This window comes from Bombus vosnesenskii, unplaced genomic scaffold (genome assembly GCF_011952255.1).
Source record: "Bombus vosnesenskii isolate JDL3184/JDL3185 unplaced genomic scaffold, Bvos_JDL3184-5_v1.1 scf7180000013263, whole genome shotgun sequence".
Lineage (NCBI taxonomy): Eukaryota > Metazoa > Arthropoda > Insecta > Hymenoptera > Apidae > Bombus > Bombus vosnesenskii.
The window spans coordinates 3340090-3358785 of NW_022882923.1; the positions used below are offsets into that span (position 1 = coordinate 3340090).

Below are 18696 nucleotides of genomic sequence, written 5' to 3' on the forward strand. Positions count from 1 at the left end.
CAATTTAACAATTCCGTTTTAGCCACGTGAAAACGACTCGCCTAACAGTTCGAGTTCAAGTGGAATTTCCATGGAAGTTCGCACAATGCGATGAACCTTCGACTTTTGCGTGTGTTTCCTGTCGCCTATGCTAGAAATACATTATGTCAGAATATCCAATATTTTATAGATCTTGAAATAAACCGGAATAGGTGCATAAATTTTGTCTTTGCTATCTGAAAATGTCTCGTTCTGCTAATCTATCATTTGGTGTAACCAAGAATACTTGTAAAATATCGTAGTTGTTTGTTGAGGAAGTTCGTTTCTGCTGTTTCTGATAGTTGACCCTTTATTTCATGTTTTCGTTGTATTTTTTAGTGAAATAGAGAAAAATTATTATTTACACAGGAGGTGCTATAGTCTAGTTTAAATATTTTATAAATTCAGAAACAAATATGGTATATCTCTTAAACAAAAGAGTAATAATAGATAATTTCTTTGTGTCTATCTTCCGTTGGTTCTTTGAACATCTGTGATCGAAGCGTATTTACAAAGCACATAAGGGTTAAGGTCTTAAATGAATTTTGTTAACAACTCGTAAGTTCGATTAAATCATTTCCATAATTCTGATCCTATGAACGAAGCAGCTCGTAATGGCTATCGAAGTAACGTACCTGATTTTCTCGTCAACACTTACATTCTCAGTTATTTGTACTGTATTCAATACAGATCGTATAAGTATACTGTTATTGAAAAATATGATCAACTCATTTTATATTCTGCGATAAACTAGAGTAATAAGATTAAATCTGCAACTGCATTAAAAGCGACATTTGTCATGCAGTTCACGAATGCAACTATTTGCATGGAAAGTAATTCTTGGAACTTATCCTCGTTACTTACTTCAAATTACATTTTGTATGAAATTTTTCACAGAATCAGATATCAGTCAGAATATTAAGAATAAAAGGATTAACATTCTGAAACGAAAAATATGTACTTTCGTTCGATTCGTGAATAAATTGTTAAAACGAAATCTATGCAGTTGATGTGGCTATTGTCAACGACGATAAAAAGATTACGTGTTTTATAGTGAGCTTTTTGTCGGTGCGCCACGTTTTCGCAAGATAACGGGTCAGATCGCCTCAAGAGATCTAATCTCCGAAGCGTGCTATTTCTGAGAACGGGGTGAACGCAATATTTAAAGGCTTAATCATCCGTCTCGCAAAGCTAATATGTATCCTTGCTTTTATTATCCGCCATAAAATGTCATAGGGTAACGATTGCATGTCAGATACTTCAACCTGTGTTCGGGGGTAGGGTATTATGCAGGATATAAACGTTTGACAGTGACAGACAGGAATAAATCCAGGAAGTTTTAGTGATAGCCAAAAATTATTAAAATAAACAAACAAATTTTATAATGTCAGATAATATATGATATCATTAGTCTATCATTATCAAACGATGTATGATGAATTATACATTATAATCTTGCGTACACGTACATATATATGAAATATCAAAGCATGTTCAGAGAGTTTTAAAATTTTCAAATTCTACACAAATGCAGTGAAAATGGTTCGTGCATCATACAAAACTTTATATCACAGCATCAAAAAATACTAACATTTTAAACTGTTTAAAATTAATATTCATAACTAGGTAACAAAGAGTTTACAGCAAAACTTCATACAAAATCTTTCCCTTATTCTTAATAGATTATATGCTACACTTCATTCGACAAAATTTGGAACAGCATTATTTATTTTAGTTATTTTGTATATATTTGTTACTTTGTTATATCGAGAAATTCACATTGACTACAAAAATACGAATTGACCATATTATCTACTTATAACTATCAAAAACAGAATTTTAGAAAACGAAGACAAATAATTTAAAAAAGGCAAAAGACCGTAACAAAACGTCTAGATTCTTAAAAAAGAGCCTCTAATAAATATCTCGTTTTCAATCAAATTCTCTAAAAAAAGATACCTTCTTCAATTGAATCTAACAAACCTGAATAAATTCTTTCACTCTAACCAAATTAACCAGGATTGATGCCTCTCGTTCATTCAGCCCAGCTAGGATAAAAGCTTTTAACTCGATCAAATCGATTAAAATGAAAGCCTTCATTTGAACTAAATCGGGCGAAAGATCGAACTTAAGTTGAGGGCAAAGAGCATTCGGCATATTCCGTGAAGAGTTAGATGTCCCGTGCAGGACATCGATCGATTTTCTGGTAACCACTGAGGCCACTAGTCTTCCTGCGAGCTTCGACGTTGCTCGATCACAGTGTCGTGGGTCGAACTGAGATTGATAAGCTTGGAAACGAAACAAAACAACAGGGGCAAGGTAAAAAGGATAAGCGAGAGGTAGATTTTTATCGAGCTGGATGTGTGTTTGACTCATTAGCTGTTGAAAGTTTCGAACTTTCGCTGTTACTAACGTTGCGTAGCATTAATTATTCTACAATAATGTAGCCAGTATTTCACACTGGAGAGTTACTCGTACCGATAAGTCTGAAAGTTACATTAATCAGACTATGAAAAGTTAAGCCACGTATCAAATGCTTTCGTGGCAAGAAGTAGATCTCATTATACATTAATTAAAAAGATTATGTACAAATAGAACGGCTTAGACAGATAGAAGTGTTGGAATAAATGTTATTAATTAAAGGTTGAGAAAGTGCGTTGAATCGAGCGGAAATTACTTTGTCTGAATATATGTTGTTGCAATATTAACTTGCGAGATATCTCGTTTACGATATGGGTCACAGGAAAACAAGAATCAATTCCCAAGGTATCTCGTCGATAATTCATGCGGGAAGGTTAAGTATAGATTGCAGCGTGGCCTGCGCTAATTGTTAATCACGCTTCGAGGCCTCCACGCTTTCCGATGTCTCGCGATAAGCGCTCGCGTATCTATACCGAGTTCCCTTGAGTCGTTTCCAACTTCGCCTCGAGGTTTATCTGATTTTTCCGGCAGAGAAGTTTGGAAGTTAAATGAAGGACTACGATTCGGTAACACGACATCCAACCGTGCGCTTTCTATTAAGTCCCGCGAAATGAAAGCGCGAAACCGTTTCATCCGGCGGGTTTTAATTATTCGGACGTAGCACGGCTCTCAGAAGGAGCCGTTGGTGGTGAAAGTAATTGAAATTTTTGCCGCGTTTCTATGGGATTTTCGTACGGTATCGCTGAAGAGGAAAACAGTAATCGTTTCGGAAAGAAGTTTGCATGTCTATCCCCGCGTCCACTTTCAAAAAGAGAATTCGATTCAAGAGGATAAAAACGTTTCTGTAAAGCGGAGAATATTTCAAAGGAATAATCCGGAATTTAAGTGCAATCTTTACTAATGAAGGTTTTTAAAGCTCAACGGAAAGAAAAGTTTGTAAAAATGAACAAAGGGAAGATTTATAAAACTGAAATGTTTTTTATAGCATAATGACTAACTGATGTGTCTGCATTTCTTTGTAGCCTTTGTATTCAGCACGTGCCATATTGGATCCCGTAAGCCAGTTATTCCACGTGCTCAACTAACACACAAACCTTTTCTTTCACGGCCCTCTTTTTTCAAAATTTTATAACGTGATATAACTGTGAAACTATTTTCAAATGTTTAATCAAAAAAGCAAATATCTCAATGAATTTTCAATTAAGTTAATTGTCTGCAGTCAGTATATAAATATTACTCTATAACTTCTTCACGAAAAATTGTTGTATACAATTTTAAATCTTAATAATCGGAGAATATTTTTTGTTGAAAATCAAATTTAATATGTAAAAGATGAATTCGCTTTCATCATAAAATATTTTGGCAAGCTTGGTTTATAAAGAGAATAATTGCCAGTTGTAATAATCGTATCTTTTTCATTTGGAATCGCTGCAGCGGATTATTTGTAAAACCTTTGGGTTTTCTATATTTCTCTTCATCGCGTTGAAAATTACGCACACTTTCTTCCATCGGTTCTGCTTTGGTGTACTTGACATAGAACGAATTTCATTTACCCGTAAAAGTACATTATTGTCCCGTAGCTTTTCTGCACGGTGAACATTGTTCACTGTAATAAAAGTATGAAAAAATCCAATTTTCCTGTTTCCCGAGGTTGCTTTTCAAATACCTTGAACAAGTCGCGAAATTATAATACCTTACTATTGTAATTCATTCGACTTTACTTCATCCAACCAAACTATCAAGAGGAGAAATATTATTTATTCAACAATATTTGAACATACTTAACTCATTCGATTTTCGATTCAATTCTTTGAGTTACATTAATTTTGGTTTAGGTGTACATTAAATGTGTGCAAAATATGATAGCTGAAAGTGGTAGTTTTTTATTGTTTAAAGAGGAAATCTTCGTGATCTAAATTCTTTTTCCTTTATGTTTTGTATGAAATATTTTCCCTCCGTTTTCATGTACTTCAAAATTTCTCAAGCGTTAACACATTTGAAACTAATTTTTTATACAACGTAAAATTAAATGTTAAAATTTTATAATGCGCAATTCTTTCAGATATTCGTTTAGTCGCGAGACGTTTCATTATTTGAAAATGAAGTTACTTCAACCGAAACATCAAAGTTTCAGCCAAACTTTCCTGAGTTGTAAAATGTTACTCGTTAAACAATTTAAAACTAATTTCTTATGTAAGATTCATTAGAAATTAAAATCTTTAAGCACGGTTCTCTCAGATCTTGTTTTAATTGTTTGAAATTGATTGAAAAATCGTATTTATGCATTGAGACTCTGTTGGCACAAATGTATGGAAACTAGTCAATCTTATTTTGATATATTGATTAATATATAAAATAGATAAAATACACATATAAATAATATTGATTAATTTAAATCAATTAAAATATATTAACTTATGATTAATAAACATTTTTTTCTTAAATAATATGAGATCACATCACTAACAAAATTTAATATTTCCTGTTTTTCAATCTAATAATTTTATATAATAATTTCATTTTTTATATTATGTAATTAATATTATGATATAATTTTAGGAATTTTACCTTTATATATAAATCGTAAACGACCCAATCTTCTTATCAAAATTAAAGATAATAATTGTTTACATGTGTATATTCTACAGTTGTTTCAGAAAATAGAACAATTTCTAGTCTTAGTTATACAAAACGGCAAGATTTATTACAAGGTCGAGTAATAAACTTCAATAGGTATAGGACAATATGTACAGAAATGTACACGTCCATCGAGTACAGTTAACAGCGAAATTGTACCTATTCCTGCACCTACCTGGGATTTGCAGTTGAATCCTAGAAATAACTCGCAAGAGAAGAAAGTACATTTCCACTGCTTCCACCAACATGCGCCAAAAGGCATACCTATACAAGCACAACCAACCACAAAACTGCATCATTTCCACGACAACACGAACTCTCACACCAATGTCGATATAAAACACGATGCCCTTAGAAACGAGAACTTAATCAACTTCCTTTGGAGTCACGTGATTCTTTATTACAACTGAGGAGCTAAATGATACAGAAGTAATAAGAAAATACAAAACAACTATTTAAATAGAAAAGGTGCAAATATTCTTGATTAACTTAGTAATTAAAATTAGAATTAATTACTTTTTTACTTATTATTTATAGTAAAATTAGAACTCAATCTTTGATAATACATTAATCAGTGTTAGAATAATTTATTTTAACTTCTCAGGAATTTGAATTACAATTGGAAAGTTCGATATAAATGCAAAATTAACGAGAAACGATTTTTTTAATGGAAAGGGATATAAATCGAACGTGAAATATAGTGAAAAACGTTAAAAATTCACGCATTATGGCATTTAGCGAGCGAAACAAATTTTTGTTGAAGTTTCATTCCTTCGGTTCAGTTTATAAAAATAAAAATTTGCATGAACATTCATAATCTATCATTTACAGACAAGACACGAATTTTTACGTGTAAATTTCCATCCGCCGTTCCCAAATAGCGCGAACAAAACGCAACCCTGTGAATTTTCTTTCGTACTGTCTCAATAACTTCCCGACGAGATCTTTTCGCTGCACACACGTCTCGCTTCGCTTATGACAGTAATTAGCCGTGGCACATCTATGATTGGCAAATAGCAGGATATTTGCTAGGACGATTTTGCGTTTGATTGCACCTAATTCGCAAACAGGGAGCCACTGTCAGTCGACGCATCACTGTTTGCACGAGAGCAGTTGGTATTAAACCGACAATTCGCCACTTCGCACTCCGAAATCTCCGCGCAAGAGATGGGTCGTGTGTGGACAAACACGCGGCTGCTCGTGAACACAGGCCTTTGGTTCGTTGAGAGAATCGGGGATCGTTTTCAATCATGTTAGGCGACGCCTTTTATGCACTCGTTCCATTATTGTGAGTGATAAATTCTTTTAATTGAGAAATTGAAGTGATAGATAATTTAAGTGGAAGTAAAAATTTTCTTTTACAGAGTAAAAGAAAGTATCTTTTACAGTGGCTCACGAAAGTATTCAGATATTTAACCATAGAAAATTTTTCTGGATCATGTGCATTACATGGAACTTCTGAAATCTTATTAGCATTGTCTCGAAACATGATTATATTGTGATTGTCCAAAAATTTACACTGAGTATAACTGTAACCTGAGTTTGTATCTATAACACGAATTGGAGCACAATTTTAATTGTAAATTTAATTATTTATATTTTTGTAATCATCAAGACTATATATATAATATTTTGTATGTATGTAATATCACAGACACATTAAAAAAGATGTTGACTAATTGGTAGTTGAAGCCAAATGGTGAACATTTTTCTTAATAATTTGTTAATACAGAATAATTTCAATGAATAATCTGAATTTAAGTAGATTAAGTAACAATGTCAGGCTAGCAAATCCTACGCTTATATGTGATATATAAAGAACATATTTTATTATTTTGACATACATATGTATGTAATGTACATATTATGTATGCTAGATAGTTTGGATAACTTTTTGATAGTTTTGCAAATAATAATGTTCTATGTTATTTCGTTCATAAACAAACAAGAATAAACTATGGAAATCAGTTACAGTTCTAAAGTCAGGCAAACTATAAGAGCACATAACACGTTTCCAGTTACGAACTCTGCATCAAACGAGCCCCAGTTTTGTTAGATTACGTTAAATTATATATGAGTATCATGATAATTCATTAGTGTAAACGTACGAAACATTTAATGAACAGAATGTATTTCTAGAATAAAATGAAATTCTTGTTTTCTAATAAACTATACATTTTTCTTATTATTAAAGAGTAATTATATTTGAATCAAATGTAGTAAGCATATACTAGAAACAAAATTTCATTTTACTATGTGAAATATTCTAATACCATTCAAAAAGTTTTTTCACAGGAAATGTGGTTTGAATCCGAATTTTTCAAGTACTGTGTCATTATGTACTTAATTTGTCGAAGCATATATATAGAAATTATAATAAACAAAAATCATAACAAGAGGTAAACCTAGGTCTACGATTTTGAATAAAGAAATGATAATGTTTAGAATAATGTTACAATGTAATTGTATATTTGGAGGAAAAATAGATTAGATAAAGGTTCATGACCGTCGAAATTCAAGATTATCTGATAGTTTACTAAATTTATTGAAATATTTCACTGGACTCAGTTTAATGCAACAATAAGATTTATACTCTAAAGTCGCTTTAAGACATTTGTGATTTTAGAAGCACTAATGATTTAGATAAAGATCTAAGATAAAGATTCTTTTAGATAAAGATCATTAACACTCAAATCCTTATCTAATTACTTATTTCTATAAAATTTCATAAACAAATTAAAAATTTTACGATTATAGAAACTATTTATACTTCTCTGAGAATTGTCTTATCTGAACAATTCGATCATCATGCTAACATTAGCAAAGCTTGTATTTTACTTCCTTCTGATGCGTCATTTCATAGAATAAAGTATACATCGTGCTCATAATGTGATCGAAAAAATGAAACACGAATGGAACAAAAAGGAAGGGACGGTAGATAACGCAAAAACGGCACGCGCTTCGTCCTAATGAAATATGCACCCTCGTTTCGATCGCGATCGACCACTGTCTAATAACTCGAAATACACGGTAAATCAAACACACCAGACACCGGTGTGTAATCAACGAATCAAATCGGTGGCCCTCCGTTCGCCGAAATCGATGGTGCAATTAATTTAAACGCTTCATCCTTGCCTTTCAGTCGCGTCATTTCGAGGATTGAAAAACCATGACGTGTAATGCGTACATACGTCAACGTCTATCATTCGATGACGTGTTACGTTATGCGTGAAACGGAATTATCTAAATGTCGACATACAACTATTATTCTATTGTACTATATTCGAAAATCTTAGGGCAGTTATATTATATTTGTTTTAAAATCGGACAAATATAACTGGTAGTAGAGCGATATTCTTCCATAGAAACTGAGAATAATAAGAAAGAGTCAGCTTAGAATTCTGCTATCTCAGCTAATCAAATTTTACTGTTTTAAATTCATAATTCATAAAGACATAATGGAATGATTTAAGGCTAGAAAGAATTTCTCGAGGGATATTAAATTTTTAAATTAAGATATTAAAGTTTATAATGTCTATTGAATAATAAATAAAACAAATTGTACAAGGAACTCGTTTAAAATACTAAGATTAATATTTTGAAATTAAAAGTGTGGTGCCCTTAATTGACACATATGATAAAATCTAAATTCTCAAAATCTTCACTTGTACCACCACGACTTTCTACCAGCCATTTATTACTAACAATAATATTTATCACGTCGTTTCCGGATTCGGTTAGACCACACTTCTATTTAGTTTAGAGGGAACAAATCCTACTGCACTTTCATTTATCCGGTGTCACGGAAAATGTAAACCGGAATCCAAGCAGTAACCAGCTCGAACGATGTAATTCAACTGTTTGCACGTCAAGATTAAAGGGACCTCGGTGAGACGATCCTAATATTACTCTGTAAAAACGCGTTATAACGTCTTGACTCGAGCTAAAGCTCGCCGTTGTCTTCGATGTCAGACGAAACGAAGGAAAACACCGTGCACCAGTGGAAGATGAAGATTTAAATTTTATAAAGACTCGCAAGACAGATGCGATGGCGTAAATTATAGACACCGATGGGAATATCTACCGGCTGAATAATGCATGATCTCACGTTCGTCCAGATTATCCGTCACATTTGTCTAATAAAAATATTCACATAGCGCCGACCACTTTTCTCATTCTTTTTACCTACCCTGTCCTGTTAATTTATTTTTGTGGAGAATCACGGAAGTAGCGGAGGATTATCGGTCTCATCTATCGCCGTTCTTCCAACGTGTCATGGAGGAAACGTTCATTGATTTGCCGAGTTATAGGTTGTTGTTTGTATTCGATTTATAGCGTTCGATATGGATTGTTTTTTATATTACGCATCAACGTCGACGAAGTAGATAAAGCGATAAGCCACGTTCTTGGATTGAATGGATCTTTCGTTTGTGAACGTAATTTAATTAATAAAAGAAGTTATTTAAATAACCTAAACGATTACGTATCCATGGTACCTAACGAATACCCTTAGAGTTTCATGGAAGATTCGATTTCGAGTGTTCGACTATATCCAATCATCTCAACAAGATTGTCTAAAGTCTATCGAAAGACCTTTGAAATTGTCATCCAACAACATCCAACAAGTTTAAGACAATCTTTCTTCCGTGGATACCAATAGTACACATTGCCAGTAAGTTGGAGCACAACAAACTGAATGAGTGGTACCGATGCATGGCGTCGATAAATTTGCCCTTAACCGTAAGTGTTCGTTTCGATTTATCGTGTAATCGCCATCTGCCGGTTCATTACGTGGCCGTGGGTTCGCGGCTAAGGACGAGCTTAGAGTCACGCGTACTCATACACATTCAAATGGAAACGTGCAAAGTCGGCATTGTGCCACCTGCGCTCTTTCTTTTCCTTAGTCCTCCTCCACCAACGCTCTAACCGTCTGAACCACCTCCTACTACACCTCTAACCGCGCGTACCATGGCAAGTATAAATTATCACGGCGGAAGTTAGTCCAACGAACTCTCCTTATCCTTTCGCGTGATAATAATTACTCTCTCTTTCTCGGCCGGTCGGCTGGAAATAGGTTCTTTAGTCGTCTGACGGGACACTTCGTAGATCGTGCTGGAGATCCCTCGTCTATTCGCGCCGGAACGATTATTCCTTACGTCCATCAGCCGCAGGGGGGAAGATACCGGCTCCGAATCGTCATTTAAATAGGAAATTCGAAGGTGATGATCGGTTTGGCGCTCGTTGAAACGGGTAAGTTCTGCTCCGAACTTGTTTACGTCTGTGGTACGTAGCTTGTGAATCTTTCGTAAATTTTAGATTTCACGGATCGAAGTAGGAGTTCGTGGTTTATGATGTATTCTTTATGATGTATTATTTTGTTTGTGCATATTACGGCATTTGGTGCAACTTAGATATTATATAATTATTATATCTGTACTCAAAATTGAAACAAATTGCGGATAAACGATGCCGTAATTGTTTAATATTTGATACTTTACGAAATAATATACTACTAACATAATTTACTAAAACACGCATGCATTATAATTTAAAATTCATAGCTTATACCAAATATCCAAGTTTTATTATTTTATTAAAAATAGGTATCCTAAGACTTCTGAGCTGGACTTAAAAATAATAATTACCATTTAAATGCTGATTACGTAACGGTACATCTTTACTCTATCGATATTGAATACTTTTCCAATTATAGAAATTTTGCGTTAAAATGCACAAAATGTTATACATGGAAAATATGTATTTTTATACCTCGGTGCGAAATGCGTGAGAAAATCATTAAAAATTTCACGCCTGTTCTACGACACAGACAATGAAAATAAAATGTCACTAGTCATTTAAATTATTCTAAGATTCGATATAAGCTCAATACTAGCTACTAAGCTACGAGTTCGGTGAATATCAGAATTAAGATAAAATAGAGCACGTCGTAAGCTGGCATCGAGTTGTGCGAAAAGTTTGTAATTCCGGTTTAAAGCGGCGCCAACGGAAGCGTAGACATAAAATTGAAAGGATAATCGGAACAACGGCAAACGGAGGTTGATGCTCGCGAATTAGGAGCCACGGAGATACGGTGGCGCGCTATTATGCGCACCTTGCGGTGTAATCGGCCAGGCTAATGACTTAGCACCGAATTATCGCACGTCGCTCGACGTCCCCGTAAATCTACCGTTCTTGCTTCTCTCTAATTGCACGAACCTTATTACCCGGAATTAGTTACGAATTTCCTTCCAATTGCCGCGAAGAAGAAGGAGAAAAGGCCAGGTCAATTTAACATCCAATGCATGACACTGTGTTACGTAATAGCCAAAAATATTAAGAATGTTTTGCTGAGCGAATATAACACTGGTTAATCAAACCATATTTGTTATTATTAACGACAAGTTCTGGAGTAACTATTGCTCTGTAGAATATTTTTGTGGCATATGATTTAGCTACTCTACACTGGTTGCATTCAGTCGTTTAAAAAATGCGACTGATGAAAAGTTTCTGTACTTTTGTTACCTAGAGGCTATATAGAACACCAAATATTTTATATATTTTTATGTTTACTTAAAATACAGAGCACAGAGTCAAATTATACTTGTCTCCGAATATGTTTGTGACCATCTGCATGTTTTCGGGTGATGTTATACGAAGTGGCATTGTGAAATTTTAGATCATTATAATCTACTAAATGAATTTTATATTATACACCCTCTCGCAGCTATAAAAGCTAAAACTATGTTTTGTAGGTTGCCCAATGGACTGATTAAAATATGACAGCGCAATTTATCGCGCTGGCAACTACTCTCGTATTTACGAGCTGGAAAGCAGATGTTCTAGCATTTGAAGTATAAGCGAAGGTCTGTATACTCGTGAGAACTACGGCATGTTGGATGACCGCTCATCAACAGCAACTAACTAATAAGCGCGACAGAGTCGATGCGTCCAAAGAAGTCACTTAAACTTGTTTCCTAGTTCAGTTCTAAAAGTACAAAATCCTAGAAGAAACTTAATAAAACACTCATAATGTGTGTTTAAAAGTTTTAGTTTGTTTAAATATTTTCAATAGAGTTAGCTCTTTTTAACGATTCTTGTTTATCACGGATCTTTTACGATTAATTTCTTATAAGAATTTGAATAATTTGCGATTGAACATTTTTGATTGAATAAAAATAATAATGACTAAGGAATATTTATTTTTGTCTAAAAACAACATATGAATGTTAAATACGACGATATTCGTTTCTATTCACAAGGCTACATTTATAGACCGTTAAATTCCCGTTTTCGTGGAACTGGATATTGTACCATTAGTGCACAAATAAAATTGGAACATGCTCCCTCTTTACAATATAGGATCCATTACCATAGACTGTTATTTAGATATATATCACCAAACATCATTCAATGTCGTTAACTTCATCTTCCTGGGTGTAATTTGTGCATATTTTTATTACATGCACCACATCCTCTGCGTTATTGAAATATTCAATTCTAATTTTGCAAACTCTACTTTATAGCTATACCTAACCTAGATTATCCAGCAATTAATTCGATACTCTACACAAATCAACTAAATTTTCGAAAACGAGATTAACATTTTACTAAATACGATCACATTTATCCAATAACATTCTCCCTGAAGCTATCTCTATATGAATATACGAATCAGTGAACATTGCACCTCCTATATTACCAAGCAAATGAAAATTTCACCAAACGTGATCACGTTAATTGAAAACTTCCCATAAAACAGTCTGCGTAAATGAATTTTCTAAGTACCACACAAACATTTTATTAAACACGGCCACATCAATACGAATAAAGGCATTTCACAAACTTATCTACAGCTACGTATCGAACAACACAATCGATCATGGGTCGATATTTGTCTCGTATTCATTCAAAACAATTCCAAAGCAGAATTGTTTCCAGTTACATATCAACGTGATTGTTTATCGAGCATTCGGCTCTCCTTAGATTGCCTGGCCGTTAAATGAAATACGAGCGACAAAACTGGAAAGCGAGAGATAATTTAGCGAGTGCGGCACAATCGTTTCACGATCGATGAGGAAACTAAATTTACAACGCGATCCTGCGGCGTCGACGTGGTGCGCGAGTCAAGACTGACGCGCATTTTATGCAACTATATACGAAGCAGTAAAACGGGGGTGGCGATTAAAGAGATCCAGCGTCGCGATAAGATTTCGATCACCTCTCTCGCGCTCTCTCCAGTTCTATCGAGCGTGTCACGGCTCTGAGCCGTTCGTTTTTCTTTTTTCTCCCCCAGAAACGCTTACGTATTTCAGGAGGGTGACGTTCGAGAATGGATTGGCTCTGTTCGAAGCCGATCATCCTTCATCGGTTTTCTTTGGGATGAACAATGCCACGCGAGAAAATAGAGACAAGCAATTTTTTATGGGATAGGGTAGAGAATATCTTGAGGTTAATGCAAATTAAAAATTAAAGAATAAAGATATGTAATTAACTTATATGTATATGTTTGTCATCTTTCATCAGTTTCTAGGGGGATGCGACATGAAAAAATAAAGTTAAGAAATTTTCCCTGTGTTAGTGAGTGTTTCAATACTAACGAGAATGAGAAATTAGAGAAACGAAAAAAGCGACATGAAAAATGTAAAGGTAAGAAATTCTCTATGAGTTAGAGATTGTGAGACTGAAAATCGAGATTTCTCTATGAAAATTATATTAATCTATTTTTTACCCAAAGCGATTTCAAAGCGAGGACCTAAATAGAATGAGAGTATGAAATGTCTTCACGTATTCTAATTGATACGCTGTTCTTTGGGCACCTGTGGATCGTAAATAACAGCTTATACTTCATTTCATTCATAAAACTTATGGAACAATGGAGTAGAACTATATTAATAAGTAGGAAAAATACGAAAAATAGATTAATGAAAAGAAATGAAAAATTTGATATCGATTAGTGTAATTGTAAATATTATTGCTGTGCCCAGAAACGATTAACGTAATCAAATAATACGTGGCATCCTACAATTGGTGAGAATATCGATTTAATCGAGAAGCCAGTGGTTCTATATAAAAAAAGGGCAAGGATGGAAAATAAAATAAAATTTTTGTATCGAAGACGTTGTTTTCCATCAAATTAAGTTCAAATATTTACTTGATGCATATATATAATCATGGTATTTAATAAATCTCTTCAAAGGTATTACAGCTGTGTGCTTATGTTTGTGTTTATTATATTGGCTAATGCATAACGCGCAATGAAACAAGATATTCACGCACGATAAATTTTATTGCTTTAGAAATTATTGAAAATGTTTCCCCATTCTGTTGAGTACACAATTCTGCATTTCGTATTAAATTTCTAGGATATTAAATTTCGCATTATTTCACCAAATGTTAAAACAATCTTTCTTTTTAATTGCTCCACTTTTATAATTTTTCTAGGAAATGTAATTTAATTAATTGCAGATGACTCCATAAATAAAAATCGGGACATGGATTAGACAAATAATTAGAAACAATTTTCTCGAAAACAAAGCCTGGTATAAAAAGATTTTATTTTATATTTTGCAGTGATGTTAGTTTCTGTTTATGCAAATTTTGCTGTTAGTCAATTTGATATCATCCTCTTTTTGGTTACACCATCAATTATAAAGCACCCTATATAGATTTCATAATATAATAAACTGAAAATGTAAAATAAAAGCATGATGTATAAGTCAAACTATCGATTTCGAACACGTAAGTGATGTACACATTTGAATAAAATTCACGAGAACGTGCTACTAAATAGTAATAGTAAATAATAATAAAGATAATAATCTATGATTGAAGACACGTGAACGTAAGTAACAGAGTAGTTTATATTTATGAATAGTTAAGCGTGCTTAAACGCTCCTTCCACAATTGAATTTTTCTAACCAACGCTAGAATAATTTTATTTTAAGCTTCCTATGAATTGCATTCCGTCATATTTTAAAATATCTTGCAGAAATAAAATCAACGTCAATAATAATCAGATTAAATAAATAATAATCAGATTTTGTCAGAAAATGGATCGACTTGTATTAAATCACGTGTAAAAATAAGAAATGAAAGACTAGAATTTGAATATCTGGAACCAAGTTAGATACTGAATGAGTTAACATGAAATCTGACAACTGACACTAAGATGTCGTCTTCCATGTGAATGAAAGATTCACAGACGTAACGAACTGCATGCGAACGATGAAGGAACTAGGATTAAAGCCCCTGTTTAATCATCTGCGGAAGTGAGATCGAGAGATGTTATGCTTGCAAATGCTACAGGAAATCCAGGAAATAGTACAGAATAAGAAAACAGGAAATCTTGCAAGATAATTGCATTCTATAACTACGTGATTAATCTTTTATACCCGAAGCACTTTGTGTAATTCCTAACTCGAATACTAACAAAATAATTATATATGTTAGAACGATTACAATGCTTAGAAAAGTTCTATGTATTTTTTCTTTTAGTTTCTTCCTATTAATTGTATCAATTTTTTTTATAGCTAATTCATCAAATGTTACAAATATTTATAGATTTGAAATTTTATTCAATTAAAATCCCAAAAGTTTTCGTCGTTTCGGAAAATACGAACACAGCGTTACATACATATTTTATTAATTATTACCTTCACGTTCACTAAAGATCATGGCCATTTAGAAATATATTAAAATCCTCCTCAACAGAGAATTGAAAAAATCCTACATTTTTAAATATTTCTTTTTATTAATTTCACCGAATATTATAACTACATTTAAAAACCTTTTAAAACATCTGAAAACATTTAACAGAGTTCTTCATTGCTTCAAACGATCTTGTAAGAATTTTATCATAGTCCTTTACTCCCTTTTTATCAGCCATTACCTTCTTCATTTCAATTTCTCTACTAACAAATTAGATCCACTAAATATCGTAATTATTTACAAATATTTTGGAATCTTATTCAATCAAGATTCCAAACATAAGTACGTAAATGCTCATTAGTTCGAAAAATTCTATATTAAAAAACTTGCTACATAATTTCTTTATTTTCTTTTCACTAGCCATTTATATTTCATTTAAATTTCTTTACGAATAAATTAACTCCATCGAACATTCTATCACAAAAGTTTCAGAACCTTCTTTAACCAACATACCGCAAGTCATTTTTCACTACTACAAAAAATTCTATATATCTAATTCTACGTAGTTTATAGAACACAGACCATAACGAAATAACACTCTTTGTTGTCGGTAATTAACTTCGTAAAATATGTATACTGTGTCTAACGTGACACATAGATTATACAAGCAGCAGTAACCAACCACTCACTCCATCGTCTTCCTATGCTCCTTCGTTTAGACGTACCGTAACAAACCATTATAAGCCAGCTACAAACGGTCAGTTTACGATCGTCGTATTGAGATTGTTCATAAGACACTCTCTATCGTGACCAAATGGACGATGGAGACGATTTGACACACAACGATACGTGTCTCCTGTACACGTAAAATTTAGCACACGCTCGCTGGAAGTTGGCATTCAGAACTTAACACTGTTATATCGGACGTAAACACTAAAATATCCTAACTGCGTTATGACTTGTGGAAACGTTCGTAGTGTCCCTTTACGATTGGTCTTTTGATGAAATTTCAACAGAAACGCTATAATATTGCAATATACGAAATATTCTGTGCAGATAGTTGTCAATGATAGATTTGTTTTTTAAACTGAAAGTGGTTTGATACGTGGTTCTATAGCGCATAGTTGTAAAAGAATTGAATGACAGGTTTCTAAAGACTGAAAGCTTTGATACGTGGCCCTATATCATAAAACTGTGAAAAAATTCAATGACACTTTTCCAAGAATTGAAAACTCTGACACATTGTTCTATAGGTACCATAAAATTGTGAAAAAATTCAATACACAACTTTTCAAAAATTGGAGGCTTTACACGTGGGCCTATATCACAGAACACACATTGATTCTGTTGAAATTCTTTTCATACAAATAGTCTTGTTCTGTGGTGATTCTTTGGATACAAGTATACTTTTTTGAAAAATTCACTAGTAATTTTCCAAAAATTGCTAACTTTTCACGTGGTCCTATAGTATGTTATCACAATCGAGACTTTTAAATGTAAACTGCGTTTTTTTTTTGAAAGAGGTATGAGACGTTAAGAAGCCAAATCGTATAACTGCACTTTTGAACAATTTTTAGCTGTACCTTAATTTTAGTAGAATCTAATTTAGCCTCTAATTTTACAGATGATGGTCAATTTGGCTTCTGCGTGGTACATATTCTAACAATTCGTTAGCATTGCATTTAGAGCCCCGACACTGATAATTAAATCGCGGATGTTTATGCAAATTCGTGTTAAAGCTAACTAAATTTGAGTAACAGTATATTTTATCTTCCAAATGTTATAATACACACATAAATTTTACTCTTGATGTTTTATGTATTTTTGAATCTACACCTCTGCTTGTCCATTTTTACCTACTTACACTTGTCGTAAATGCATAGGTACACATACGAAGTACTATACTGGTAATCAACCATGTGTGAATCGAGTGAAATATATTACCAACAAGCCATTAAACTTCTAAGAATGTTAACTGCAACACTAACCAAGCGTCAGAACGTATCTTTCAAAAATCCACATCTCACATCCAACAACTTCGGTTCTGATAACAATTTTTCAAGAAATTGTCATACCAAACGTCTACAACCGAGTCTCTATCAAAAGCACAAAATGCGCATAAACATTCGAAGATGTTTTTCAAACATTCTCGCCAAGCGTCTGTTGATCATCGCCATCAGACAAATGTCAGCGAAGAAGGATCTCTTCACTTCTATCTCCCCTCAATCCACCAACAAAAGGCAATAGATTCTTCCTCTCGTATAAACGTGCTTTTACTTCGAATTTCGTTCTTCGAATGTATAGGAACACTCCTCGAGAACACTCGCAGACATTAACGAGGGTTTCCGCTCGTATACATTGCACGTCTCCGTTAACTATTCAAGTAGCTTGCAAACATTCGTGAACACTTGTGCGCTCTTATAACTGGCTTGTAAATGTACTTAACCATATTACAACGCGTTATCAAAATATTTTCTCAAATACTTTTTTTAAAAGAAATTCCAAGAGAAAGATATGACGAAAAAATGGTTCAATTTCACTGATAATGATAAAAGAACTTAATGCAAAAATGTATCGGCTGGTCAGGTGATGTGGTCGATTTACCTGAGAGCGGATCGTTCAGCGCGGATGCCCATGTCGCGATGCAGAGAACCGTGATCGCGAAAACTGGGAGCATATTGTTACGTGGACGACGCGGCTACGTCAACTGGCTGGTGTAGGACGAGCGTCCCGACGCTTTGCCGCCAACAGTATGACGCATGCGCGTCGCACCTGTGTGAGACTCTACCAAGAAAATATCGTAAAAATATCTGTTTACAATCGTCCCGGCGACCAGGCACGCCGACACGAGTGCCTCTTCAGGTCTGCTAGAAGCGAATAGAGAAACTCTCTCTTTGTCTTCCTGTGAACCGCGCCAGTAACTTTTCATGCTAATTACATCAACCGGTAATTGCTTTAAGATTTTCCTCTCTA

The 18696-nt window shown here is 33.7% G+C and overlaps 1 protein-coding gene across 2 annotated transcripts in view; it reads right to left on the minus strand.

The window, feature by feature from the left end:
* LOC117232150 (lachesin-like) overlaps positions 1-18400 on the minus strand; it is a 159817-nt gene extending 141417 nt beyond the window's left edge. For both annotated transcript variants that reach the window (XM_033491353.1, XM_033491345.1), the window contains exon 1: positions 18328-18400. In XM_033491353.1, coding sequence (XP_033347244.1) covers positions 18328-18400 — 73 coding nt within the window. The remainder of the gene's footprint in view (positions 1-18327) is intronic.
* Between the last annotated feature and the right edge of the window lie 296 nt (positions 18401-18696).